The following is a 27,626-nucleotide window of genomic DNA, read 5'->3' on the forward strand; positions in this document are numbered from 1 at the left end:
GCGTGTATATTTTTCCTCGCGTATATATTAACTCACACCTGCTGCCACAAACAAATACACTGTAAAGTTTATCCACTACAATAGTATAAATTGCTCCGTTTAGCTAAATGATGTACTGTAATCTATTCAATTATTAACAAATTACACTATACTACAACATACTGATCACCGTTCAAGCCATCATGACATTTACATGACTTTCATAGACGCATCTCCATCGTAAGTCGGGGGCTACCTGTATAGGATGAAATTGACCGGACCATCACATCCATGTCTGCCCATTTATTTCAAATTAATAGTCCTGGTTTATACCAAAGGTTTTTAGTATGATTGAGGTCAGGGCTCCGTGCAGGACACTCAAGTTCTTCCACTTCTTTAATCTCACTTTGTGTATAGGGATACTGTCAGAGGTTTAGGCCTCTTAGTTCCAGTAAAGAAAAACAGCAAAGCTACCTTATAATGAAATTATATGAAATTGTGATCGGATAGCTAGCCAGACTTTTCTAAACCTATTCTGCCTGAATAAAAAGTTAATACTATATAATTAACTGAATTACCGTAATTTCCGGACTATTAAACGCAACCAAATATAAGCCGCACCCACTGAATTTTACAAAGATTTTTATTTTAAACAAATACGCCGCAGGTGTCTACATTAAAACTAATGAACTTTACACAGACTTTAATGAAAGACAGTGCCTGTTACGCGGCTTGATTTGGTGGGAGCGCATCTGATTTAATATAAATAATTTAATTGGTTCACCTAAACCCGTTCGGCAATTTCATTGGTGTAATGTTATGGGATTCAGTTTTTTTGGCTTGATAAATTAGCCGCTTGATTGTTTAAGTCGCGGGGCTCAAAGCGTGGGAAAAAAAGTAGTGGATTATAGTCCGAAAATACGGTATGTACCATAAAGCACTGTTCAATTTTTATATAATACATTTTTGCTTCTACAAAAAAAAGAAAAGAAAAGAATAGAAAAATGCCCTCCGAAATTGACAGCTAAGCTTGTGATTTACAAGGTCAATGAAAAAAATCTAATATATTATTTTAGCTAATCTTCTCAATATTGCAGTTAATTATACTTGATTAATTAAGCAATCCTAAGAACATGCCCAAGACTACAATGAGTCATTTTGTGGTTTATAGTTGAAATGTCAGTTGATCTGATGGCTTTACTTAATCCTTCATAAGACTTAGGCTCACAGTTTATTAAGCATGAACAACTTGTGCATCACAGGTGAGGCCCAAAACATGTACACTTACAATTTTTAACAGTTAAACAGCCGTTTGTTGTATTGTCTTAATTTTTCTGTTTATCGCTCAATTGGCCGCATTTAAATAAAATATATTATCATTATTAAAATAGTACTTTTGTATTTATAACAGCAGTGAAGTGCAAAGGATCTAAAAGCATATTTATCATTGTAGCATGTTCTCAATCCCAGCTGGAGAGACCTATGTAAATGGATTCAGAAGCCGTTTAGACACTGAGGCTTGAGGGTTAATGATCATGACCTTCATCCAGGCAACATGTCACACTAGAATGAAATTGCCCTTTAAGATTGATATAGGAGGATCTCTTTTCTCATATCCATCCGTTCGCTATTATTAGAAAAACTGACTTCAGATCAGTAATGCATGTCTTCCATTGACAGCTCGTTAATCATCACCGTGCAGGGTAGCCAGTCCCAGGGCTGAGGATTCCCTCTCGCTTTCCCGTGTAGGCACCCGCTGGACCACCTGCGTGGAACGTTGAAAGAATTCCGCAGGGAAGGAGTGCAGGAGATTCCAACAAGCAATAAAACAAAGCGAATCTCTTTCCACCAGGGCGTGCCTTCGCCATGTGGGAGTGGATGCAGCAGAAACCTGTCGAAAGTGAGGTCATTAAATAAGATGCGACCAGACAGAAAAGCCTCGGCTGACTTTAATCGTCCGTGGGCAGACTTTAGGGGGATGCCGTGCAGTGAGGAATCCATCATAGCAGGGAAGTCGGATCGTGGGTGAACCTGCCTCTGTGAAAAATGGCTCTGCAGCCGAGATGCGATACTACAAAGGTAGGCACGCCATAAGTCTTCGAGAAGAAGCATCAGGAAGAGACATTCGCCTGGTAATCAAAAGGTGAGGTCAATAGTTAGTGAGTCAGTGCATCCACAAATCCACGAACCGCAACGAGAGTGGACACCAGTGAGTCAGGAAATTCATGTGAACTTTGATTTGCTCTGCCTACTCACTCAGGTAAGTCTCCGATTAAGATTCAGCAGAGGCATCGTGACAGGAAGGGGGTTAGCCTAGGATAACAGGATTTGCAGTTTTTCAAATGCTTTTTTTTTTAAAAAAAACAAGCCTAACACCAACCCCAGTGAAGCCATTGTACGCCATGACTCATACGACTGCGGACGTCCGTCAGCAAATATGCAGCCACAGCAGCTATCCAAACAAATGACAGGGAGTCAAATGGACTCAAATGTAATAACAAAAAAAAAAAAAAAACGTCACAGCATTTGTTTGAACAGAAATCTCTTGGGATCCCAATGGTTCGATCCTGTGTCTGAGTTACTGTCAGCGTAGAATTTCCCACGTTCTCCTACTAGGTTCTCTGGTTTCCTTCCTTTTCCCAAAAGCGTGCCAGTGGATTAATTATTTACACTAAATTCATACCCGAGGTATGAATGAGTGTGTGGATATGGATGTGCATAGTGCCCAGAGTGTATTTCCGCCTCACACCCTGTGTTCCGGGGATAGGCTCGGGATACACCGCAACCCTGACCACCGGGAAGTGCTTACTGACAAAGATCATGATGATGATGACGACGTCTCTGGCATTATAAGAATTCTCCGCCAGAGCACTTAAATGACGCATACTGCGTCACTTCACAAGACAGAGCAGAACTGTAATCGAAACTGTAAATGGCGGAAAAAAAAAAAACAATCTCAAGATGCAAAGATCATTAATAACGGAGAGAAATCAACTGGAAGCCACGCATCCTGAAAGCCTCCGTCACACTGGCTGCATTGGCGCACGAGGCAGAGAGAAAATGACTGCCACTGTGTCACATCTGGTTTCATGATTGGGCCGAAACAGCAAGGAATGAAAAAACCTGAACCTGTGAACTCCCCCCATATGAATCTGTTCCACTCAGTTAGGTTCCATCTGCACTGAGATTGGGCCCAAAAAGAAACAGGACAAAATGAAATGACATGGCAAATGAAATCTGCCTTACTACATTTTCATTTAGCACAAATCTGTCCCTAACAATATCACCACTGAATGAGACACTTGCACTGCTACCGAGTTAATTCGCAAACAGCAGGAGGCAGGACGTGCGTTGCGTCCATCCACAGATAGGTTTGGTGTTCTTCAATCATAAGATAGGGTCTGAAGGTCTGATGCAGGATGGAGAGCGTTTATTTCTTTATGAAACTCCTTCCCCGCTTGTGTTTGGTGTCTCCTCCTCTGGCTCGTCGTCTTCCTCCCACACTACTCTGCTGTAATCAAACCGTCGGCCCGCTGCCTTGTACTGCCCATTATTTAATTAGCCAAATGCTACAAACGCATCCTGATGGCTAAGATAATTAGAGTAAAATGGTTATCCACACTGGCCAAGTGGATCTTCAATTCTAGGTGAATAGAATAATATCTAATTGTGGCAAATGTAATCTTTCGCAGCCTAATTTGGCAGCTAATGAGGCGGGTATAGTTTGGGCAATTTATGGGTGCAGGTTAGGAAACAGACGCCCGCCTGACAACTAGCAGCTCTGTCTTTCCCCATCCCTAGTTACCGACATAAATCCCACAGCCCAATAAATTCATAATAGAACAAATAAGAAGAGCGGAAACTGGGGCTCACTTACAGAAGGCTCAAATCTTTTCTTCTCCTAGGCTTCATTACACCTAGTTCCAGTTTCCTGTTCTCCACTGTGTAATATGTCCATGAAAAGACCTTTCTTCCAAAGTGAAACTAAATGAATACCCACTGATGCCCAAAAAATGAAATTATCACAGTGCTTCCTAGAGGTGCATTCACTCTCCGCCAGACATTCTGATGGGATGCTCCTTGTCGTTTGGGTCTTTTTTTGTCAATTTTTCAATGTTTTTAGACCTCTGAATATTGGCTAATATCCAAAACAAATCCGATAATAACACCCCTTAGTAACTATGCCATGTCTGCGATTTCATCATGAACAGCAAGTTAGAAGAAAGATCAAATGTGAAAGGTTGCATGAAACTGGGCAAATCTGTCACAGAGCATTTGACATGACAAAAGTGTTGATGTACAGCGAAGCTGCAATGAGTTGTTTGAGGTGTTTTGAGTGGTACACACGCTTCAAGAGCTGAAGAACTTCACTGGAAGACGACGAGAGGTCAGGAAGACCTTCAACGAGCTCAACCCCCGAAAATGTCAAAACTATTCGGCAACTTGTGCATGATGATAGTCGGAGAACAGTCCACATGATCCCTGGCTCCGGACTTCACCCTCTTCGTGGAAATGAAGATCCACCTCAAAGGTCTGCGTTTTGATATCAATCCAGTGCGAATCACAGAAGGCGCTTGACAAGCTTTGTAAAGAAGACCTTCAGGACACATTCCAGAAGTGGTGCTTGGAGCGCTGTATTGCTGTGAAGGGGACTATTTTAAAGGTGCATTTTTGTAAGCAGAGCTAGTCTCAAAACTTTTTGATATCACCGCTTAAAAGTGGTCACAACAGCGGACACAATGTGCTAAAATGCTATTTAACAAATCCTTTTATAACAGTCGCACGCAAAAGTACCTTCGCTTGGTCAAAATGAGTGTTAAAGCCGGTTTATATGACTCCATAAACCGCTATATAAAACGTGCTCTTTATATTTATAATACATGCTAATTGGTACACGACTTCAATCTGCCTTGTGTTTCTTGGTGTGACTTTATTTAAAGATGATTACATGTATTAGGCAGTGTTGGGTAATAAAATTTAACAGAGTTTCTGTAGATTTCTCAAAGTCATAATATTTTTTAAAAGTATTAAGAATGAAATTAAAGACCTATATCACAACATCAAAAACACACACAAATACGTTGTTTGCAACTGGCATTAAACAAACCCTAAATTCTTTTTTTCCAAGCCAAACATCACTAAACTTGCACCTCCCCATATCTGAAAAAAAATCTGTTTTACCTCTGTGGTACAATCCAAGAGAGATTTGTGCGAATAACAGAAAGCTGACCTGCTGTTGCATGTTGCTCTAATTTGTAGTCATAATACAGCGAATTACATTCGGACTAGCGAAAGAAAGAACTACAACACCAAGCAATCAAACAAAATAAAACTCTAAAGTGCTGCATTTCAATGAGCATTAGAGCTAGTGCTACATGGACATCGGGAAATTAAGACCTGTTTAAAATTATTTAAGAGCTACAACAGAAAATTTAAGAGTTGTAGACTCTAGAAACCCTGTATAATAGTAAAGATAGTTCAGCTACCTGTTTAAACACAGATTTTGTAAGAAACAGCTCCATTGAGTTGACTTGAAAGAAAAAAGAAACTCCAGGTAGCCAGGAAGAAATATATAACTTCATATGTAAAATAAATTGCTTGCCAAGTTCTTTAATAGTATGTTTTTAGTCAGTCAATAAAATGGGTCCACTTAATAACAGCTTCTAGATTTAAATAAGAAAGTGAAAAAATGCTACATCCTGCATTGCATCCAGATTCCCATAAAAAAATATAAATAAAAATGTAAAACCTCAGCGCTCTTAAAGATGTGTAACAACGGGGGCCTGCAACTGTTTAACAATGTTTCTGCTCTCTCCATTCATGCCTCAGTGTCTGAGGAAGAAACAGATTAGAGCAATGTAATCTGTTTACACACATTTGTGGAATCCCCATATTTCTGCCAGCACAGGGTATCAAGCTGATGGGTAAAAAGGAAGAGAATCCTCCACCTGTGCTGCTCTCAGTGCACTGGATACCTGCGTGGGAGGCGCTCGACCGCTGAAAGCCTACATTTACCCACTTTGGCATAATTGCGGCGTTTACTCTCGGCCCGCCTAAGTGCTCCATTCATGCCGCTTCGCCTCGTCTGACGAGAGCCTCCGCGCAGGGGTTGATTGCTTTACAATAGCAGATCAAAATATGAGTGATTCCTCTCAGGGATCATAGAGCGTGTTTGACTAACACTATCATTAAGTTGTCCATCAAGCAGCACACACAGAAGGCTGAATGAATAAAAGAGTGGGGAGGCTCATTGTATTGGCAGTAAAAGTACTGATGGTTTGTTTATTCCCGATCATTAACTGCAGCGAGCTGTTGAAGAAATGATTCTGCTCGAAAATATCAATTACCGAAATTATTCAATTGCCTCAAATTGAATACAAAACACTGGTTACGCTTTTGCTTCGTGCCGCTACATTCCTCTGCGTTCAACCTATTTCCTCCTAAATCTGTTGCAGGCTGGTTAAACACATTGCAGATTCTTTGATCCAAGAAACACCAGGGTCTTTACTTATTGGTTAAACAGAGATTCCTTTTGTTGGGTTGTTTTTGTTTGTTTTTTCCTCTGAGAGTCCTGTTTTCTAAAATCAACTCCACATAGATTTTTGAACAAACTGAGCTGAGAAAAAAAAGTTCTGTCTGAGGACGTCTCTGGAAATATTAGATACTCTAAACCCAAAAGCTCCAGACTGAGAACAGGTGAAGCAGCCTCTTAACCCTGACAAGCGAAACATGAACTCCACATCTGTGCTGCAGGATCCCAGCAAAAGCATGAGCTGCCTGGTTCTGCTTTATTTAATTGCCTAAATCTATCCAGGCAAATTTTGGCAAGCTGTCGCTGCACCAGTTGGCCCATGGGCGGATGATGGTCAAGTTGAGAGATGCAAACTTTAGTCAGGAGTTGCGTGCTTGACTCACTCACTAACTGACCCGAGGCCTCCACCTGCAACGGCAATGCTGCTTATCGTAGGACCCAGAGAACTCCTTGCTGAGCTGCTCACCATAGCAGAAGGCCTTTTGACTCATGCCCATATGGCCTGCTAGCACGTTAAGAGCACGCCAAGGTCCCTGCTAGCGCCACGCTACCTCGCCCGAGCAGATCGGGAAGCCTTCAAAGTTTTGGTGATGAACAAGTTCCCTTGCAGCACGACTGCATGTGGTTACTAAAGGAGATGACAAGTCAACAAGCCGCCTCCGAGTTCTCCCACGTGCACACACGATTACACAAACACAGAAGTACAAAATCACACCCCGGACAAGATATTATTTGCACCATGCTAATTATTATAAAATGTCTACACGTCAAAGAAGAGTTCGTCAGTATTCATCCCTTTATTAGATATCTATCAAGAAGTTATGCCGAACATTTCAAATTGTTAAAAAAAAAAGATAACGATAATGCACAATTCAAAGTCTTGTCTTTCAGCATTATGGTTATCTGCCCTAAAATAGGGGGATACAGTCAGGGGTTTTTTCTCCATATGTCTCCATATTCACTATGGACAAAAGTATTGGGACCGCCAACCTTTCCTCCCATATGTTGTTCGCCAAACTGTTACCACAAAGAGGCACTCAACTGTATAAATTGACTGTAAAATGCCACCGTATGAGGAGATTCAGCTTCTCGTGGTATCATCAGGGGCTCACAGAACCATATTTACATCCACAACAAGGGAATTGGTGAGTCTATGGGGTCTGCTAGTGATTCACTAATAATGACATAATCCTATTGGCCACTACGTCAATAGGATTTCCAACTTTATTTAAGGAAGAATTTTATCCTGGATCTGAGTTTCTCCTGTTTTTCAGCTTCTTTATTTCCCTCTGTTTTGTCAATTCACTATTGAATGCTTTAAATTCAATGCTTCATAAGGTGACAGTGTGTCTTTCCTGGTATCTTATTGCGTTTACACATAACTTGATAAGTAGTAATTTATTTATTATTATTTATTATTAATTGCATTCGTTTTTTTGTGGAAAGTCTTGCATGTATTTACAGTATCTCACAAAAATATGAGTACACATTTTTACACCCGTTTAAGTAGATCTTCTCAAAGGACAATACCATAGAAATGAAACTTGGATATATTTTATAGTAGTCAAAGTGCAGTTTTTATTTCAGTACAGATTTACTCTCCTCTGAAAACAACTCAACATACAGCCATTATTGTCAAAATAGCTGAAAACAAAAGTAAATACACCCTAATTGATCACAGCTGTACATCGTGTAACCATGCAAAGCCACATGTCCTATTCATCATGTTCATGTTTTTGTCTGCTTGACAGGACACATTTGTGTATCTTGTATTAGACCAGTTCAAATTTGGTGCTTCGGTGCAATTCTCGCATAAACCAGACGTCTGAGTGCTGTCAGCATTGCTTTAGAGGTTGCAGAAGTGGAAGGTCTGCTTGTCAGTGCTGTAACACAAGTCAGTTTGCAGGCTGTCATCCCAGAAGGACTCAAAAGAAACCCGCAAACTGTTTGCTGAAGATGACCAGTCCAAGAGTATGAATTACTGGAACCATGTTTTGTGGTCTGATGAGACTAAGATAAACTTGTTTGGCTCAGATGGTGTCCAGCATGTGTTGCGACGCCCTGGTGAGGGATGCCAAGAAAATTGTGCCTTGCCTACAGTTAAGCATGGTGGTGGGGGTAGCATCATGGTCTGGGGCTGCATGAGTGCTGCTGGTACTGGGGAGCTGCAGTTCATTGAAGGAAACATGGATTCCAACATGTACTGTGACATTCTGAAGCTGAAGAAGATGCCCTCCCTTTAGAAACTGAGCCGAAGGGCAGTTTTCCTACATAATAACTTCCCCAAACACAACGCTAAGATGACAACTCCCTTGCTGAGGAAGCTGAAGGTGATGGAGTGGCTAAGTATGTCTTCAGACCTGAATCCTATTGAACATCAGTTGGAAATCATTAAGCGGAAGGTGGAGAACCGCCACATCCAGCATAATGACTAATCTAAAATATATCCAAGTTTCATTTCTATAGTATTGTCCCTTGAAAAGATACTTAAATAGTTACTGAAATGTGAGGGCTGTACTCACTTTTGTGAGATACTGTATATTATAACCCCTTTAACAATTAATTACTGTTAAATTCCTGCGTAAAAGTGACCATGTGAAGAGGAAATGGGATGAAAAGCAACAGTAAGCACTTAAAAGTTCTTTACATCTGGTGTCACATACAGTGGTGTCTGTAAAAATACATGCTGTTTATGACAAACTTTCTTTACAAATAAAAGTGCCAGGATGTACAAGTATGCACTCACTGCAATAATGTTTCTGTAAACTGGACCACAAAGTTCTAGTGTTATTGGTCACTATGTAAGCACTATGCACCTATGTGTTGTATTACTGTGTGAACAACACCTGAATCCTACAGAAAATAAAGGAGAGACAAATGAAAAAACAGAAGCTTCTGACCTGGCCTGGTTTAATGTCCATGTATTGTAGGACCTCTTTCAGCAGAACTGGAGTGTGTGGTTTATGGTCAGCCTGTAAAGACGAATGCTTTGTGCTTCTGCTGATGCAGTCTGGTGTGAAAGGAGAAGAACTGGAGCAGAAACGTTGAGGCTGGTTTGGCTTCTTCCAGAAAAGGCTACGAGCACACTTGTGCACTCTCCACTTTCCACAAGACAGGCGCAACAACACGCCATGACAGAAGAACGTCATTTGGAAACTGAAAACGAAAAAAAATTAAAATAAGCTTGAATCTAAAACCCGAGATCTGCAGAAATGAAGGCTGTTTTTTCCACAACATCATGAGCAAGTAAAAACGCATACAACCGTACAAAATACTAAGAACACAAACCCCAAATGACATTTTTACAGACTTTTATAGTTCTTTCCTAATCAGTGAAAAAGAGTTGCACCAACCATCTGCTGATTAAATTTAGTAACATTTATTATTCACTATATTGATTCATTTACTATATTAACCTCATTTACCACAATTTAAGGAATGTGTTCAAACTATATTTACTATTAATGATTCATTCATTCAAATTTCTAATTTTATTTGACACATACACATTCATTCAAACTTCCAACAGCATCCAACATCTAAACATGAAAATAGGAATAGAATATAAACATTCAAATTAAACAAATACAAATAAAATATATATTTAAAAATTGATAAGCATATTAAAAGTAAAACTATAGAGAGAAAAAAAAGCTTAAGAATAAGATAGATAGATAGATAGATAGATAGATAGATAGATAGATAGATAGATAGATAGATAGATAGATAGATAGATAGATAGAGATAGATAGGAAAATATATATATATTATGTATATAACAATAATAATAAAAATTATATATCTGTCAAGCACATTACGACAAATAAATTAGAACCAAGTTAGACATTTTATACCCGAGATGTGTGATATTTTAATAAACAACTGCAGACACACAAAGTGTACAAGTCATTTAAGTTTTATACATGAAACACAAACAGCAAACCGCACAATATTTTTCTAAACAGCTAAATTTTTTTATATTTGAAATTGCTCTTGATTTTTACAATGATTTCAGATAATTCGAAGAACAGCACAAAATTAATTATACTTTTGTCATGCTCCCTGTGTCAAGCTCCTTTTGTGTTACCGGGATGGTGGCCACTGTAACGGAATTGCAATTACACAAATGGTAGATTCGGCAGATTCGGTAGATTGTGTCGCTGTAATCTGTAATTACATTGTAATCTCTGATCTCTGGGTTAAGTGTAGAATACAGGAAACAGAGAAAGAAAATATTGAACAAACACTGATATCTTCTGTAGCTGTCAAAGTCTGGCTCAAATTTCCTGAACATAAATGTTTGGCATATGGAAACTGGTGCTTTGACCTCTTCACTGGTCCAGATTTCATTGGATGACAACAAAATTTAGCACATTCAAACATCTTAAGGTTTGTCAGTGTTTAAAGTAAACTTCAAAGTTTATCAATTTCATTTAAATAAAATACAGGAGGTGAAAAAAATCCATATGAACAAAATATTTAAAAAATATATGCAGCAAAACACACACACACACACACACACACACGCACACACAATATGGACCAAAACTAATCTACAGCGCCTGACCACGTTTTAAAGTGATGAAGTGCTTGATTTATTTACAAAACAGCTACTGACATACTTCAAAAGCAATTTTAGTCAAAATGGTAGAACAAAGAGCAGCAAAAATTCTTCTAAGTGCGTGTAGACTTCAACAAGGATGACGCTGCGTTTTTCGAGAGTTACCAATTAAAGAATTTGAGACGGAGGTAGATCTGAAAATGACCAAAAACAGCAGGGTTCTTAAAAAAAGAGAGCCGATTGCTCTGAATGATTACCTGTCTGATGTTACAACTTTCTCCCTCATCTAAATAAATGAAGAGTTATTTTTCTCGTTCTCAAGCAAGCGCCCATTAACTGATGCTACTCCAGCTCAACCTGGGGAGGCGGGACAAACACTTTCTAGAGAGCATTTAATTAGACAAACACATGACTAGTACAGGCATCAAAAACTCAGTTTGCAGCGTTTCCAAAAGTGGTGGACAGTGAGGAAGTAAATATAATCTACTTATCACCAGCAAACAGTTCAGCAGCAGTTCAACAGCAAGCAGAACATTAGGAGAAGATTAAATGATGATGAAGAAACTCCTGACTCTAAACAGCACCCGTGGCCTTATTTGCGTGACTTATTTATTTTATTTAAGTCGCGGAAAATAAAGTTTTGGGCTCGTAATCATTTAAATAGATATCAATCAGTGTTTGACTCATTAATATCATTCTATTAATAGACTGGTGTGCTGAGAGCAACATTAGAGTCTTTTCATATAAACTGAGTTGATTAATAAAGAGAAAAATTATAATAGGAACATTATAGCTATAATCATTCAGGCTAGATCTGAAGGCAAATACGTTTGTACTGTTGCTCAAGTGAAAGTTTAACGTGAGCACTTAGATTTTTACTAGTCATATTTTACAGTGTATCTCAAGTACATGGTTTGTGTACTTCGTCCACCACTGGTTTCAAATCATTTTCCTGGAAGTAATAAATTCTTAAACTAAAATGTGATTCTTGTTTATTCAGTGTCTATTATAATGGTGTCTATAACGCTAGAGGACACTGGTCCTCAGCCCTGTGCGCGAGGACACTGGTCCTCAGCCCTGTGCGCGAGGACACTGGTCCTCAGCCCTGTGCGCGAGGACACTGGTCCTCAGCCCTGTGCGCGAGGACACTGGTCCTCAGCCCTGTGCGCGAGGACACTGGTCCTCAGCCCTGTGTTTTCTGTGATTGTTGTTGTATGTAGCACCAGGGTTCCTTTGGAACGTTATTTCATTTCACTGTGTAATGGGGTTGAAATGACAATAAAAGCTTCTTGACTTGACTTGACTAAAGGACAGGTATTAAACATCTGGAAAGCACAATATGGACTTCACGTCTATTTGAAAAGCTCCTTAAATACACCTACACAGTAGGCGATTTCATCCAACTTTAATTGACCCAGTGCACAAAACAGTCAGACTTTTTATAACCTCTGGCATCTCTTTTAATTTGCAGCTGTCTCAAGGACTGATTGTGTCCTTAATTATTTCTTTTGATGATGCTTATGGCGGCACACTAAATAAATATATCAATAAAAATCCATGCGTAGTGTTGTGTATGTATTTATGCGTGTATATATATATATATATATATATATATATATATATATATATATGCACTCCATATAATAATAAGGTGTAAAAATGTGTAAACTCACTATCTACACAGCTACAGCAGGAACAAGCAGGGGACCATCACACCACTCGGCAAGATGCAGCGGCATGTGTTTTCGAACTGTGCACCTTTAAATTGTTCCCGGATGCAACGTGTACCGAATTCGCGTTCCTACTGCATCCCGGAAATTGTTTTATTATAATTGTTTAAAATCCCTATTCCTTATTTAAAGCGTTTCACGCGTTTTATGTTTTATAAATATTTAAAGAATCTTTTCCTTTTCTCAGGCTCTAAACTTATCATATAAACCATAAACATGGAATATCAATTCATTGCATAATCTGTTTCTTGAATATATACTTTACGTTTTATTAACTATTAATGACGTTTTGTTAATTTTTACATCATACTTTTAATTATTTTACTGACGTTGGTCGTGGCTTTGACGTCACGGTGTTGCAGCCCCGGACCTAAACAGGAGGCGTCACGTGACGTGCTTGCCCTCTCGTCCAATCAGAAGCCGCGGCTGCTGCGTGGCTTGTGTTTGAAAAATTTCGCGCTGAGAGTTGCGCCTGTAAAACCGTGCGCTCCGTTCACACTGATATGTACTGCATTAAATAACCACTTCCGCGCCTTGCTGTGGATTTTGTATTTGTTCCGAGAGGTAAAAACTCTACGTTGTTTTATAAACGTAAAATGAAGGCTGACTGTCGTGTGAGAATGTCACCTATGCTAGCTTAGTAGCCACGAAGCTTTCCATTGAAGCTAAGTCAAGCCATGCTAGCTTGCTAGGATGCTAAGAAATAGAGCCACTGTTTCATACGTTCAAACGATAGAAGAGAAGAAGAAGAGATTTTAAATTAAATAATTAACTTACATTTAAAAATAAAGTGTGTTGTCCTGTAAACTGTAAAATAATGATTGTTGCTTGCATCTTTGCAGCTTTTGTATCTTCATGTACACTTTGCAATAAGGCCGGCTAATTATCTGCACGAGGCCCTGGTATTGTCAATAATAATAATCATCATTATTATTAACAACCTTTAATTATTTGTATTAATCCATTTTCCTTTAGATTTCTCTGTAACGGAGTTAAAAGAAATGCAAAAGTTTTTACCCCCATCACTATGTTTAATGAGTGAATAAAGGTTCATAACACTTCATTTCTATATTAATATAACTAGATTGACAGTTGTGGGGGGACAAAAACATATTTTCTAATGAATAAAATTATATAATAAATAAATGTAAACAATAATAATAAAGATTAATGGATCTATAATATAAGGCTCATAGGGTGCACAAACTTTTGCACGCAGCCGTAGGTCAGTGTTATTTATCAGGCTTGCGAGTGTTTGATCTGAAACATCGCATCGATTGTATGATCTGAGGACTCGGATTGTGGATTGCTCAGAACGTATCCATACTGCAGATGTTTTCGTTCTTCATCTCATCATCGTTGTGTTTTTTTGTTTCAGCGTTGAAGTAAACCAGAGTCGCCATGTCGGCAGGAGAGGTGTGCAGCCACGTAAAAGTGGTGGTCCGTGTCCGCCCTTTCAATGCCAAGGAAATGGAGGGAAACCTTCAGAAAGTGGTGCGTGTGGTAGACAACCACATGCTCGTCTTTGACCCCAAAGTGCAGGAGGTAACGTTTTTCCGTGGTCAGAAAGCAGGAAACAGGGATTTGAGGAAAAGGGTGAATAAAGACCTGAAGTTTGTGTTTGACAACGTCTTTGGGGAGGATTCGACGCAAATGGAAGTGTTCGAAAACACCACGAAGGGGGTAGTCGATGGAGTCCTGAATGGCTACAACTGCACAGGTGAGACGTTTCAGCTCCAGACTAAAAAAAAAAAAAGGTTAGACCATCAGCACTCGAGTGGTTGATTAGAAATACAGAGATATGCAGGTTGTAGCATTCAGTACAATATGATCTTTCCAGGATAGATCAGCAGATTGAACCCAGATTGATTAGCAGAGCTTCAGATAAATACCGTGTAGAAGGGAAACAAAGTATCTCACACACTTTCAGGTATCAGAGCTCTAAGTAATGTTTATCTCGTGGTGGTCCTCTAGTGTGATGAGAGTCTGTTTTAAAGGGAAGCTTTTAACAGCCTAAAACACAGTTCATGTTTTCATTGAAATGTTTGTGCTGCAGTTTGAGAGTCTGGTGTTCATTTGTTAGTAGGGTAGCAAAATTCTGGGTATTTTCAAGCCTTACCTTGGGAATAAATGGGGAATTTACAAAATTGCAGGTTTGCCAATAACAAGGAACCTAAATAAGCTTGACAAAAGAAATCTTGCAGGATAATCTTCGATAAAACAAGATTGAATGCAATTTCTGTTACATTTCTACTCTGCCCATTCATCAATCACATGCACATGTAGTGGCCACACCCCCTACATGCACTGTGCATCCCTCCATAACATAACACATCATTTCTTGAATCCTGCACACACGCTAATGTCCATCTCGCTGAGCATTCACATAAATTACCTAAAGATCACTTCACTTTGTTATGCCGTGTGAAAGCTATTGTGCAACAACATTGTACTAGCAATTAAATCAGTCAAAATTATCTTTTTTTTTACATTTGTATTATTTGGCATGGCTGATTATGACCAAGCAAAATGTTTATATTTGTATATGATTTTTTTAATGTAAATTCCCACAAATTTGTAATTGATTCCCATAAAATCCTAGTAAATTTCCAACTTGGCATATTCCCAAAATTCCCCAAATGAAAAGTTTCTGGAAATTTACCAGCTCTCCGACCCCCCTTTGCACCCTATTTGTTAGTAAATGATGTATTTCTGTTATTCCTGTAAGAAGTTACACTCACAGGAAGCTGGCGAGCATGGTTTCAGTGGCAATTGGGGAATATTTCAAATATTTTAATGACAGTAATCCACCGCTTTACCGCAGTTCGAATCTCGCGGAATTGTATTTGTCACATAACTAATTCATTAGTTTGGCTGATTTTTCACGTCTCTCACGGATGGAACGATAGACCAAAAAACTTATAGGGAATTGTTTTATGGAGTTTTACATTAAAATAATGAAATGTATTTATATACATATAATTATTAATTAGAAAAATGAAATGTTAATACAGTACAGTACTGTATACATAAAGTAGCATTTTTGGGGTGGGATTACTGTATAACATATAGGATAATGATTTAATGTTGCAGTTGGACAGTCTGAAAGACTAAAGCAGTGCATTACAATCTTTAAACAGACATGATTTCCAGCTTTCATCACTTTCAGCAGGTTGTCGAACGCCAAGATTCCTTCAGCTGCAAGGTGCTATATAAGACAGCGCAGAGTTACACATGATAACACTAAATGAATACATACATTTGGAAGACACCAATGAGAAAAAGTTTGTTATAAGTTTGTAAATAAACCCTATTTGGATGGGGATTTAATTTATATCGGGTTCTGGGAAAATTTTGTACCTTGGTGCTGATTTTTATTGCACTCTGAGGTTTTCTTGCTAGAAAATTCTGGGTAGATCATTTATTAATTACATTTTTTTTCAGCCGGACTCGCCCCCCTGAACATTTTAGTCTCATATGAATGCATGTGTGTGATTTTTCTGTCCGGATGTCACCCCGTGTTGGAAAACTTGCAGGAAATCTGCGCAAAAAGCTAGGGTCTCTTCTTTAATCCACAAACTCTTTGACTTTTGGAATGGCCTGTGATCACATGGCCAAAAGTCCCCTTGATAAAACAATTAGAAATCAGAACCGGGCTTAATATAGTTTTGTGTCCTGTGTTTGTGTAAGAGCTGTTCAGTGAATCAACAGCACATTTTTATGACATGAACGCAATTTTTTTACGTCAATGGAAAACACAACAAACCCCATGCAGCATTTCACTATCAGGTCACTATAATAAAAGCTGTAATCTCATCACTGCTTGTGTATACAGTGGACGGAAGGCCAATCTGCAATCTATCGATCGGCTGAGTGTAGTGCTACATACGTAGTGAGAGAAATGAAATCGAGTACCTTTTACGTGATTAGTTTCACTCTGAACGCAAGCTGCTTTGAGACATTTTTCTGCTATTTTTTTTTTTATACCCTTTATAGGTATAAATGTGCTTTCTGTACTTTGCAGAGGCACTGATGTGCATATAATTTGCACAATTACTGTTTGAGAAAGAAGGAAATGTAAAAAATTGAAAGACCTAAATGATCCGACTCCAGGCATGCGAGTACACGCCTATGTTAAGAATAAAGGGCTTGAATTTGGCAACCAGGGTGTAGTTTAATGCTTGCCATTTGGTTTTCTTCTACACGCATGCTTGATTTACTTCACAAATAATAATTGAGCAAGTGCACTGACTCAAAACTCATCAGACTCATTGTAGTATTCTACAGTGACTGGCAATCCCTCTAGGGGCTCACATGTTTGGGCTTTTGATGGATGCATGTTTGTGCTTTGCATGTGAATGCAAGCTAGAGAGAGTGAAACAGTAAGTAATAAACTACAGGCGCTATTGGTGGGAATGCTAAAGTTACACTATATGGGCAAAATTATTGGGACCCCTGACCTTTCCTTCCATTTGTGGTTCTTTTCCAAACTGGTAACCCAAAGTTGGAGGCACACAATTGTATAGAGCAGTGGTCCCCAAATTTTTTTTTGCACCAAAAACCGGTATTTTCTAAATATAATAATAAGCGTGACTCCACTGTGTTGATTTTTGTTTATTTTGCTCGCTTGGGGGGTTAAATTTTGCGGTATTATATTATGTGTTAGCGGCCGGAGCAGCCCCTTTAAGAAGGTAGTGGATGGAGGTAAGACGTGACCATGGCATTCTGACATACATCGAAAGCGAGTCATAGACAGATGTGGTGGAGAGAATCCGTGAATTTTCCAAAATGAAACATCGTTCAGAATCAGATAATAAATAAAATGGAATAAATGTAAGTTATGTATTCTTTCTGTGCGGCTCGGCACCAATTGACTCACGGACTGGTGCCGGGGGTTGGGGACCACTGGTTTAGAGGGTCTTTGGATGCGGTAGAATACAATTTTTGTATTCCAGGTTTAATTTTTCACTTGAACTTGGAAACAAAACGTGTTCCAGCGTGGCAATACACCAGTGCATAAAGCGAGCCCCATAAAGATACGGTTTAGGTGGTTTGAAGAGGAAGATCTTGAATGTCCTTCTAAAGAGCTCTGAACTCAACTTTACTAAACACCTTTGGGTTAAATTGGAACACTGACTGCACCCTAGGCCTCCTCACCTCACCTACATCAATACCTGATTTTAACACAGTTGTGGCTAAAGAACACAAATGTCCACTAGCACACTCCAAAATGTAGTGGAACATCTTCCCAGAAGAGTGGAGGAAATTATAAGAGCAAATTTGGACTAAATGTGGAATGCACATAACATACTTATGACCAGGTGCCCACAAACTTTTGGCAATATAGTGTATTTTGTGCTTTTCTGTTCAGTTTTTGATTGTAGTGAGAAAACTTGCGTGCAATATTTCATCAGAGGAATCGTATAAGTAGTAGGATCAGTTTTTTAGATGTAGTAGTGTGCTGATTAGACGGGGGTAATGGTTTTATTCATACTTAGGCACCGATTGAAAGATTAGCTTTATGAATAGTATTTGGGGTTTGTGTGGGTTTTTTTTAAGCAAGCAGTTCATGAAGGTTTTCTTCACATCAGTGTACATTTATTGTTATTTTAAATGCGGAACATTTCTACCATGTGCAGGTATGGATTTAAATTGAATTACATTGAATGTAATTATTTCATTAAAACAATTGTGTGTGTTTGCGTAGTGTTTGCTTATGGAGCTACAGGAGCTGGGAAAACTCACACTATGTTGGGCAACAGTGAAGACCCTGGTGTAATGTACCTCACCATGAAAGAGCTATTCAACAGAATGGACCTCATTAAGGAGGAGAAAGTCTTTGACATGGCTTTCTCCTATCTAGAGGTAATGAAGAGATTTTCTGAAATGCACACTAATGCGTGTTTGTGTACTTTTTGTTGTTGTCTTATTATTGCCATTATTATCATTAGCAGGGGTGATGCTGCATTTGGTGTAAGTAACATTTAAAATTTACAACGGTCTTACTGATTTTACATCCTGTTTTTTTATTGTTATTTATTTTTTTTGTAATTGTCACTGATTAATTTAATATTGAACTTTCACTACATATTGTGTATTACATGTATTGTGTACATGCAGCATATTAATGAATAGACTGTAAGATTTGTTGAATGTCCTGGACTTTACACAAATCCAATCTTCCTCGGTCTCTGGCAGGGTTTTAATAAACATGCTTTCCATTAATGTAGCATTATTCATTATGAACCACTGTTGCTTAATCAACAGGTTTATAATGAGCAGATTCGGGACCTCCTGGTGAACTCACCTCCTCTGGCTGTGCGAGAAGACGGTACAAAAGGAGTGGTGGTCCAAGGCTTGTCTCTACACCAGGTATGTGTGAGATTACAGATCAAAAACCTGGATTCAATAGTTCAGTGGTGAACATTAAGCTTGAAGTCTGTGGTTTTTTTGAGTGTATATATGTTTATATATATATATATATATATATATATATATATATATATATATATATATATATATATATATATATATAAAATATATAAAATATATAATGGAATGGAAAATATCTGTAATGAAATCAAAATGTAAGATTTTTTTATTTGTCACAAACATAGTTTTATGCAGGATACAACATGCAGTGAAATGAAAAATCTTGAAACCCTAACGCTAGCACTTTCTGGTTAGCGGCTAATGCTAGCGGCATTGCCTGGCATTGTCTTGATTATTTTCAAGGAAAAAAAAGGAAAAGCTTAAAGTCTAAAATTGAAAACTAAATAAAAAATAATTTAGGGTTCGTTTAAGACCAGTTCCTAACAACGTTTGTGTGTTTTTGATGTCATGATTTAGGTCTTAAAATTCATTCTTAATGCGCTATAAAAGGTCTTAAGTTTTAAAGTTGACTTTGTGAAACCAGATATCACAGAAGGATGGGATGGGAGGGATGGATGGATGGATGGATGGATAATACATTTATATATTAGATACTATTATTATTAGCATGAATAAGTAGGGAGCAAAACACTTTAGCCAATTTAAACAGTTTATTCTTTTTTTTATTTTTATGAATTGTACATCATACTTTTTTATTGAATGTTGTTGAATGACTAAAAATGTCTGCTATAATCAGAAATGTTGATGTTGTGATTAGCTGTGGATTAGCAGCAGGTTCTGGCCAGTTAAACCCTTTCTGCAGATATCTGATTAAACCTCATATGAGTCCCTCAACAAATGTTTGTTCATGTTTGCGTTAATTAAATATTATTCGTGATGCGCAGATATGAGACATAAGCTGTGTGGTTCAGGAGGAAAGGCTAAGTTTGCACATAGTGTTTGAATAATGATCATGAGTCATGAATGTTAATGAGTTCTGTGTTGATTTAAATGGTTTGTGTGGTTTTTTTATGGGTGATATAGCAGAACGATCCCCCCATTCTTTCTTCATTACTTGTCTTATCATAATTACTCACTTAATTAGGTGTATGTGGATGTATCACTTGTATATTGTTCATCCTCTTGCTTATGAGACTGTTTCACTCGTCACCGCAATAACAATCAGTGAATTTAAACAAGAGAGACTACACAACCTTTTGACTAATCTCCCGCTCTCGGTTTCTGAATCTTTGCTAATCTCCGACTCTCATTTTCGGAACCCTTGATAATCTCCCAGTCTTACTCCCATGAACCTCCACTCTTAAAACAAGCCCTGCAAAGAAAAGTCTCCGTTATTAAAATGTGAGAAATGTCATTTTGGAGTGCAGTACAGTGGGCACAGGAGGGAAATTACGCTTTGGTCTGTAGACGTTTTGATCAATATGGGACTTTTAATTGTGTAGCGCTCAGGTGGGTTTACGCTCATGGTTGGGGAAGGGGGGGGGATTTGGTCAATTAACTTTTTTTTTATCCAACTGACGTTGGTATTCCTGTGTGCGATGTGTGTACTTGTGCCCATTTACCATCTCTCACCTTGATTGACTTAACCACAGAGTGTGTGTGTGTGTGTGTGTGTGTGTGTGTGTGTGTGTTTTTGTGTTGATCTCTCTGCTTTGTAGCCCAAATCCGCTGAGCACATCCTTGAAGCTCTGGATTACGGTAACAGAAATAGAACGCAGCACCCCACTGACGTGAACGCCTCATCCTCCCGATCTCATGCAGTATTTCAGGTAAAATAGGCATCTAACCAGAGCGCCAGACAAAACACACTCTTTAAATGCACACTCATAATGGAACAGAAAAGGTTTTATGGCGAGTTCTACACCTTTTTTCCACTTTTGTTCCATTTTTTTCCCCCACAAATGTCTTCTCATGCACCGTTCTTCTTCTGCTGTATTAAAAATAAACTAAAAATAGATTTCCTTTTCATATCAAAATGTTTATCATGTGCACGTGTGAAAGGTGTTTATAAGCACGACTGCTGTAGTTGTCTTTCTGTTTTCTGATTTCAATTTATTTGTTTTTTATTTCAATTACACAACGTATGTTTGTAACTTTAGTTTTTGCCATGAAGATGACGTGGCATTAAGTCTGTACTAATACTAATCCTTTCTATAACCATATTAAAGATGAAGTTATTTTTGTATGAAATAAAACATAAAAGGGCGAAATAATCAGCGACCGAATGCTGACTATTGCAGTTTTAATTTATTATGGGACTAATTTATCAATTATTATTTGTATTTAATGTTTTATGCTTATAAATCATTATATAACTGTTAAACCAAGTTCAATCATTTGATTTAACGTGCAGCAATTTAAAGGATCTAGATATTTAGTTTAACAGCACTGGGATATTTTACTGTTTATATCATTCCATAAAATTACAAAACAAGCAACAGTTTATTACACTGTAACTGTTACTACACTTATTACATGCTGTCATCAGTCTATGACTGCCTTTAGGAATAAATTTAGTTTATTTAAAAAAGAAATTAGAGCCATTCACAGCCATTTTAAGAAGAAAAAGTTAAAAATGTTATTTATATTTATATAGAGGTAGTCCCGGTTCGACTTTACAATTACTAAATCCATACGACAAAATTGTAAAAAATATGTATAGGTTATATATATATATATATATATATGTGTGTGTGTGTGTGTGTGTGTGTGTGTGTGTGTGTGTGCGCGCGCGTGCATGCTTCTCCATCACTAGTCTGTATTATGTGGATTGGTCGAATGGGAATATAATTGTTGAGCATTGGCTACAGAAATGTATCACAATAAGCACTTTTAATAGGATTACAGCATTACTGTCTTTCTTGTACTGTTGCATAATGTAAATGAGTATTTCCTGACCAATCAGATTGGCGAACTCAACAGTGCTGTTGAACACTCGAATCCGATTGGTCAGTAGTTTGAGACTTTAAGCACGACTTTTGTTTCTAGTTTTTACCAAACAAATAAACCTTAAGATGTGTTATACATGTCACATTACTTTGCTTCGCTTGTCTTCTGGGCAGATCTACCTGAGGCAGCAGGATAAGACAGCCTGTCTCAATCCAAATGTGCGTGTGGCCAAGATGAGCTTGATTGACCTAGCCGGTTCAGAGCGAGCCAGCGCCACCAACACTAAAGGTGCACGTCTCCGAGAAGGAGCCAACATCAACCGCTCTCTTCTCGCCCTGTCCAATGTCATCAACACACTCGCTGATCCGAAGGTAACTTTCACCTACAAGGGCAGAAAAGCCAAATTTGCTAAATTTCGCTATTCTTGTTTCCAATATGGCTGATCAAATGAAATCATCACAATTGTTAATAACTTCCAAGACTGAATATTTGAACCCTCAGAATTGCTGTTCTGTATTCTTCTACAGATTAATAACTTTTTATGAAAAGAATTGCTGACATTATGTATTATATACACTCTCTTATATACATCTTATATCTGTGGGGGTTTTCTTGGTAAAATGTCTAAAATCAAAAAAATCTATTTTTTTGTCCTTAAAAAGTCTTAAATTTGCTGTTGTAGGTCTTTAATAATTTTTAACAGGTCTTAATTTTCTGATGTCTTTGTAACGCTACCTCTAATGCTTATTGAACTGCTCCAGCAGCACTTTCAAATGTTTTTATTTATTTTATTTTTATTTTTTCTGGGTGGTGGTTTCTTTCGCTAGTCCAAATATAATTCCCTGTCTTGTGACTACAAATGAGACCAACGTGAAACAGCCAATCAGCTTTCTGTTATTGTAATCTCTCTTGGATTGTACAACAGCCATAAAAATGTTTGTTTCTTTCGGCTATGACAAAGTGCAAGTTTAGTGATGCTTGGCTTGAAAAGAAATATTAATTTAGCACTTGGTTGAGGCCAGTTGCTAGCAACGTATTTGTGTGTGTTTTTCTCGTCGTGATATATGTCTTAAATCTCATTCTTAACGCTCTTTAAAAGTCTTAATTTGACTTGGTGAAACCTGCAGAAACCCTGTATATATAGTCACATGTACACTATTATGTTTGTCAGGTTTTACCAAAATTTGTTCAAAACATATTACCGGTTCCTGCTTTACTAGACACCCTGTAGTTTTCCTAAGCATCACATTATTGTTGTTAATGTATGTAGAACATTTTCAAAGCATTTTGACATTGAGCCAATTTGTTGGTATTTGTCATTAGGAGACTGTTGTGCTCTGAATGTTATTCGGATTTATTGCCGTTCTGTTTTTCCAAAATAGGGACAGAAACTCTTGATTTTAAAACAGGGCTTTTGAATTGTAGGGAAAAGTTGTGGCACGCTCTTCCTGGCATCCGCTCCCAGGATATCAGTCTCCGACTCTCCACTTCTCCTTTCGGTCTGAACTGATGCTATCTGCACTGGGAGAGCTATAGTTCTTTTAGCCTTGCCTCTATTGTCTACACTAATCCCTCTCCTTAGGGGCCTCTGTTTGTGTGTATATGTGTGTGTGTGTGTCTTTGCATACGTGTGTGTGTGTGTGTGTGGGATCCCTGTCTGCACACTGCTTTTGGCTCCAGAACGCCGCCGCCACACACTCTTGTGTTCAGCCGTATCCGGATTTTCCCGTGCCGAAAGGGATGGAGAGTAATTTATACCCGATCCCATTAGTGCGTGACTGCTATAGATTGTAGTCTCACAAAATGCTGTTAAATCTGCCTGTAAGTGTTTCATGTCATTAACTGTGATAAACTGCGTTTCTGTTTGTTTTCGAGGACTTGCCACGGCTCAGCCAGTGTGTACACAGGTTTTTCTTTTGCCCTTTTCTCAATCTCGTTATGCGGATAATTGTTTTATTCGGGCTTAACAAGATCCATTTAGCCATTCGTATCGTCAATAGGCATGTGCTAAAATAATAACATGCCAAACCAAATTATTAAAACAATATGCGGAATACTGGCAGATTAAGATAAATCAAATGTAGACCTGGCGACCTCTGATCTTTAAAAACCAGCCATGTTGATTGTGTCTTTTTACACTTATGGCATTTGGCAGACACAGTTATCCAGAACGACTCTACAGCATTACATACAACTAAGCTACCACCTCCCTGTGTTTTTATTTTTTTTTTTTGTTTTTAATAAGGGAGCGTATAACAAGGCTTGTGGATGGGTGGAGCAGGAGATCCCTTCATTACATAGTGATAATCAGAACCAGACTTTGGTCAGGTCTAATTTAAACTGTTGAATAGTGGAGGCGGGATTTCACCCCGGGGTGGGGTTAAGTGTTTTAGCAGCAGGTAAACTCGTCGACATGTGCCTGTGCTTGGAAAATGATTTTGTACGTCTGCACGACCGGGTTGAAGGACTTTAGGAAAGTTTTGAATTTGCTTTCCCGAACCGATGTCTAAGTCATTTTCTCATGTTTGTTCGCTTTGTTTATTTGTCTGAACAGCACAGAGCCTTGTAAGGTTGTCTGATAATCTTAGCCCCTGTGTAAGTTTTTTTGTTGTTGTGGTTCTTGGTAGTGCTTTGCCTCTTTTTTTTATTTTTTTTTATTTATTTGTTTATTTTTGCATCCAAGGTGTTTGTTTTTGTCCACAGTTTGTTTATGATATATTGCCTTTCCCAAGAAGACCAAGGATGGCTTTACAAGTAACAAGAACAATCTGTAGAAAACCTACATTAGTAAGCTCAACTCACAACTGTAAATAATTATATATATTTTTTTTTACATTCATCGGTTTTATAATATGTTAATATGCTGGGAATAGTTTTTTGGAACACTGGTCTAGTTTTTGTTTAAGTCTATATGTTTACTATATGCATGTCGTTATATGCACTGTTACTAGGGCAGCATTTTTCCCTCGTTACAATATCTCTATCAATATCTGCTCAATGATCCGTTGTAGTATGCTGCAATTAAAGCAGAACTGTACAGTGCGTGTCCGAGGTATTAGCACAGGGGAGTAAGGTGAGCAGGTTTTGTCCCTGTCTCTGGGCCTCAGTGCAGTGTGGGTTTGTGGGTATTGTTTTCATGCCATCTGCATACATTAACCTGTCACACAGACGTCTCGTCTTACCCATGCCTCAGACAGGCCACTCGTACACACCGAACACACACCACAAAGCCAAACATCGCCTGCTCCCTATAGACTCTTAGGAGTGTCAAAACATGCTGCACTTCAGGGTTTAAATATACAAGCGCATCAGGTTGAAAGATTTAATATGCAATGAGGGGATCAGTTCATCATAAGTGCATGTTTGTTTAAAGAAAGAAAATTAGGGATTGTGGAATGGATTAGGGACTGAGATTCCGATTTTCTATGCTGGTGGATTAAAAAAATCTAACAAAAAAGTTCAAATATAGTGGAAAGTTAACGATTACAAAGCTCTTGAATAAAATGACAAATATTATTGTACACCCTTTTGAAATAAATCTGTACTGAGGTGATCTATGGAAATGAGTTTACAGGTTTTTTTTTTTGGCCTGCATACATTTTGAGAGCTTAATGTGTTTGTTTTAATCGAAGCCTGGTGCTTTTCTAACTACAATGAATTTAGAAGAAATTGGATCAAACCATATTCGTTCTCTCTTAGACCATTCTGATTCTATACACTTATTACACACTCATCAACACACACAGCAGTCCAAGATGCAGCGTGTAGTTGTTTCGAATCAGCTCCCTGTGAACTGGAATCACCTGCAAACCCTGCCATATGTGTGCAGGGCTGACTGCTTCTTTAACACACCCAGCCATGCAATCATTCAGTCATAAAACTCCATGCTTGTTGAGTTTTCAACTGAGCTGTGGGATTTCGCTTGGCATTTTAGAACCTGAGATCGCCTTGGGTCAGCCACTGTGAAACGTGACTCACTTGTGTGTAGATGCACAGAGAAAAGGAAGACATGAACCTCATTTCTAATCGTGTATTACAATCCAGTGCTATCCAGTGCAAATCAATAGCCCAGTGCGCAGTGCACTTTTAACGGGCATGTCAAGCCTCCTGTCTCAGTCAGAATCGGAGCCCTGCTTTAATAGTAAAATCATGCTCTTTTAATCCACAAATGTGTCCATTGAGCCATATCTTGTAAATGAAAAATTGCTGGTGGATTAATTGATTGCTTACTTGTTTTTCTGGTTTAGAGTAAGAAGACTCACATCCCTTACAGAGACAGTAAGCTGACGCGGTTGCTGAAGGACTCTCTGGGCGGGAATTGTAGGACAGTGATGATCGCAAACGTTAGCCCTTCGTCGCTATCGTATGAAGACACGCACAACACACTCAAGTATGCCAACCGGGCCAAGGAAATCAAGTCCACAGTAAGATCAATTCACACACACAAAAACGCACTGTATAAGTGCTACATGTGTAGGTGTGTATACAGCACAGCTTATAAAAAAATGCTTATGAATCATGTTATTTATAACTGGTTTGATGCACAAACCTGAAATGTAATAAACAGTCAGCCACTGATGTTGAACATCCATAGCAACACAGAGCCACAATTTCAGTAACATGTTTTTAATTATATTCAAATTAGATATAAAGCAGCAATAAATCCATGACGATTAATTTAGGGGGTACTCACTAACAAAGTGCACCATGGTTATCTAGCACTGCCTTAATCCTCCTGGGCATAACATTTTTCAGAGCTGCACAGGTTGTTGCTGGGAAGAGGATCCCAGCAACAACCTGTGCAGCTCTGGTAAATTGTTCATGTCTCCATAATGACATCGCAGAGAAAAAAAAACATGAGCACAAACGACACACAACTGCTCTCACTTAGGGTGTACTCACTTTTGTTGCAAGACATTAATTGCTGTATGTTGAGTTATAAGTAACCAGTAAATCTGTACTGCTTTACAAACTGCACATTGACTACTCTAAAATATGTCCAAGTTTCATTTCTGTAGTATTGTCCCTTGAAGGTCTACTAAAATGCTCTCTGAAATGTGGCGGGTGTACTCACTTTTGTGAGATACCTTGTCGCTACTTCTGTTTTCCATCAGGACCAATGAAAAGTCTGGACAGTACACGCTTTCATCCAGTTTTAGTACTTAGAGGTGTCACCTGCCAGTGTGGACTGGGAAAATTCTGGGAAAAGTTTTAGACAGCAGTCAACCAGAGCGATGCCTAGTACAAGTGAAGCAAGCTTCATGTGTGCAGATGAAAAAAAGAAGAAAAAAAAAAGAACCTGAGCTAAATGAATATCTGGAAATGAAACTAATTTACATATGAAGGATGAACTTATTTTCCCAACCCTTGACTTTAATTTATTTATTCTTACTTATTACTATAAATCTCTTGGTAATTACAGTATATTGAATGAGAAAAGGGGTGTAAAGTTGTAATTGTCAGGATAATGGGTCAAATAATTGCCCCTGGAGCGAATAATAAAACTACTTATGCGTCACAGTACACAGAGAGAACTAGAAAG

The 27,626-nt window shown here is 38.3% G+C and overlaps 2 protein-coding genes across 2 annotated transcripts in view; one reads left to right on the top strand and one right to left on the bottom strand.

Moving 5' to 3' along the window:
• Positions 1 to 12,838, bottom strand: part of mettl15 (methyltransferase like 15) — an 89,676-nt gene extending 76,838 nt beyond the window's left edge. Inside the window, exons 1-2 of the mRNA XM_046840881.1 lie at positions 12,746 to 12,838; positions 9,412 to 9,667 (exon numbers count right to left, since the gene is read on the bottom strand). Coding sequence (XP_046696837.1) covers positions 9,412 to 9,660 — 249 coding nt within the window. The 5' untranslated portion in view covers positions 9,661 to 9,667; positions 12,746 to 12,838. The remainder of the gene's footprint in view (positions 1 to 9,411; positions 9,668 to 12,745) is intronic.
• A 372-nt stretch (positions 12,839 to 13,210) lies between these two features.
• Positions 13,211 to 27,626, top strand: part of kif18a (kinesin family member 18A) — a 31,177-nt gene continuing 16,761 nt past the window's right edge. The window contains exons 1-7 of the mRNA XM_046840986.1: positions 13,211 to 13,366; positions 14,181 to 14,522; positions 18,510 to 18,667; positions 19,070 to 19,174; positions 20,854 to 20,964; positions 22,258 to 22,455; positions 26,332 to 26,508. Coding sequence (XP_046696942.1) covers positions 14,204 to 14,522; positions 18,510 to 18,667; positions 19,070 to 19,174; positions 20,854 to 20,964; positions 22,258 to 22,455; positions 26,332 to 26,508 — 1,068 coding nt within the window. The 5' untranslated portion in view covers positions 13,211 to 13,366; positions 14,181 to 14,203. The remainder of the gene's footprint in view (positions 13,367 to 14,180; positions 14,523 to 18,509; positions 18,668 to 19,069; positions 19,175 to 20,853; positions 20,965 to 22,257; positions 22,456 to 26,331; positions 26,509 to 27,626) is intronic.

This window comes from Silurus meridionalis, chromosome 26 (assembly GCF_014805685.1).
Source record: "Silurus meridionalis isolate SWU-2019-XX chromosome 26, ASM1480568v1, whole genome shotgun sequence".
NCBI classification, from domain to species: Eukaryota; Metazoa; Chordata; class Actinopteri; order Siluriformes; family Siluridae; genus Silurus; species Silurus meridionalis.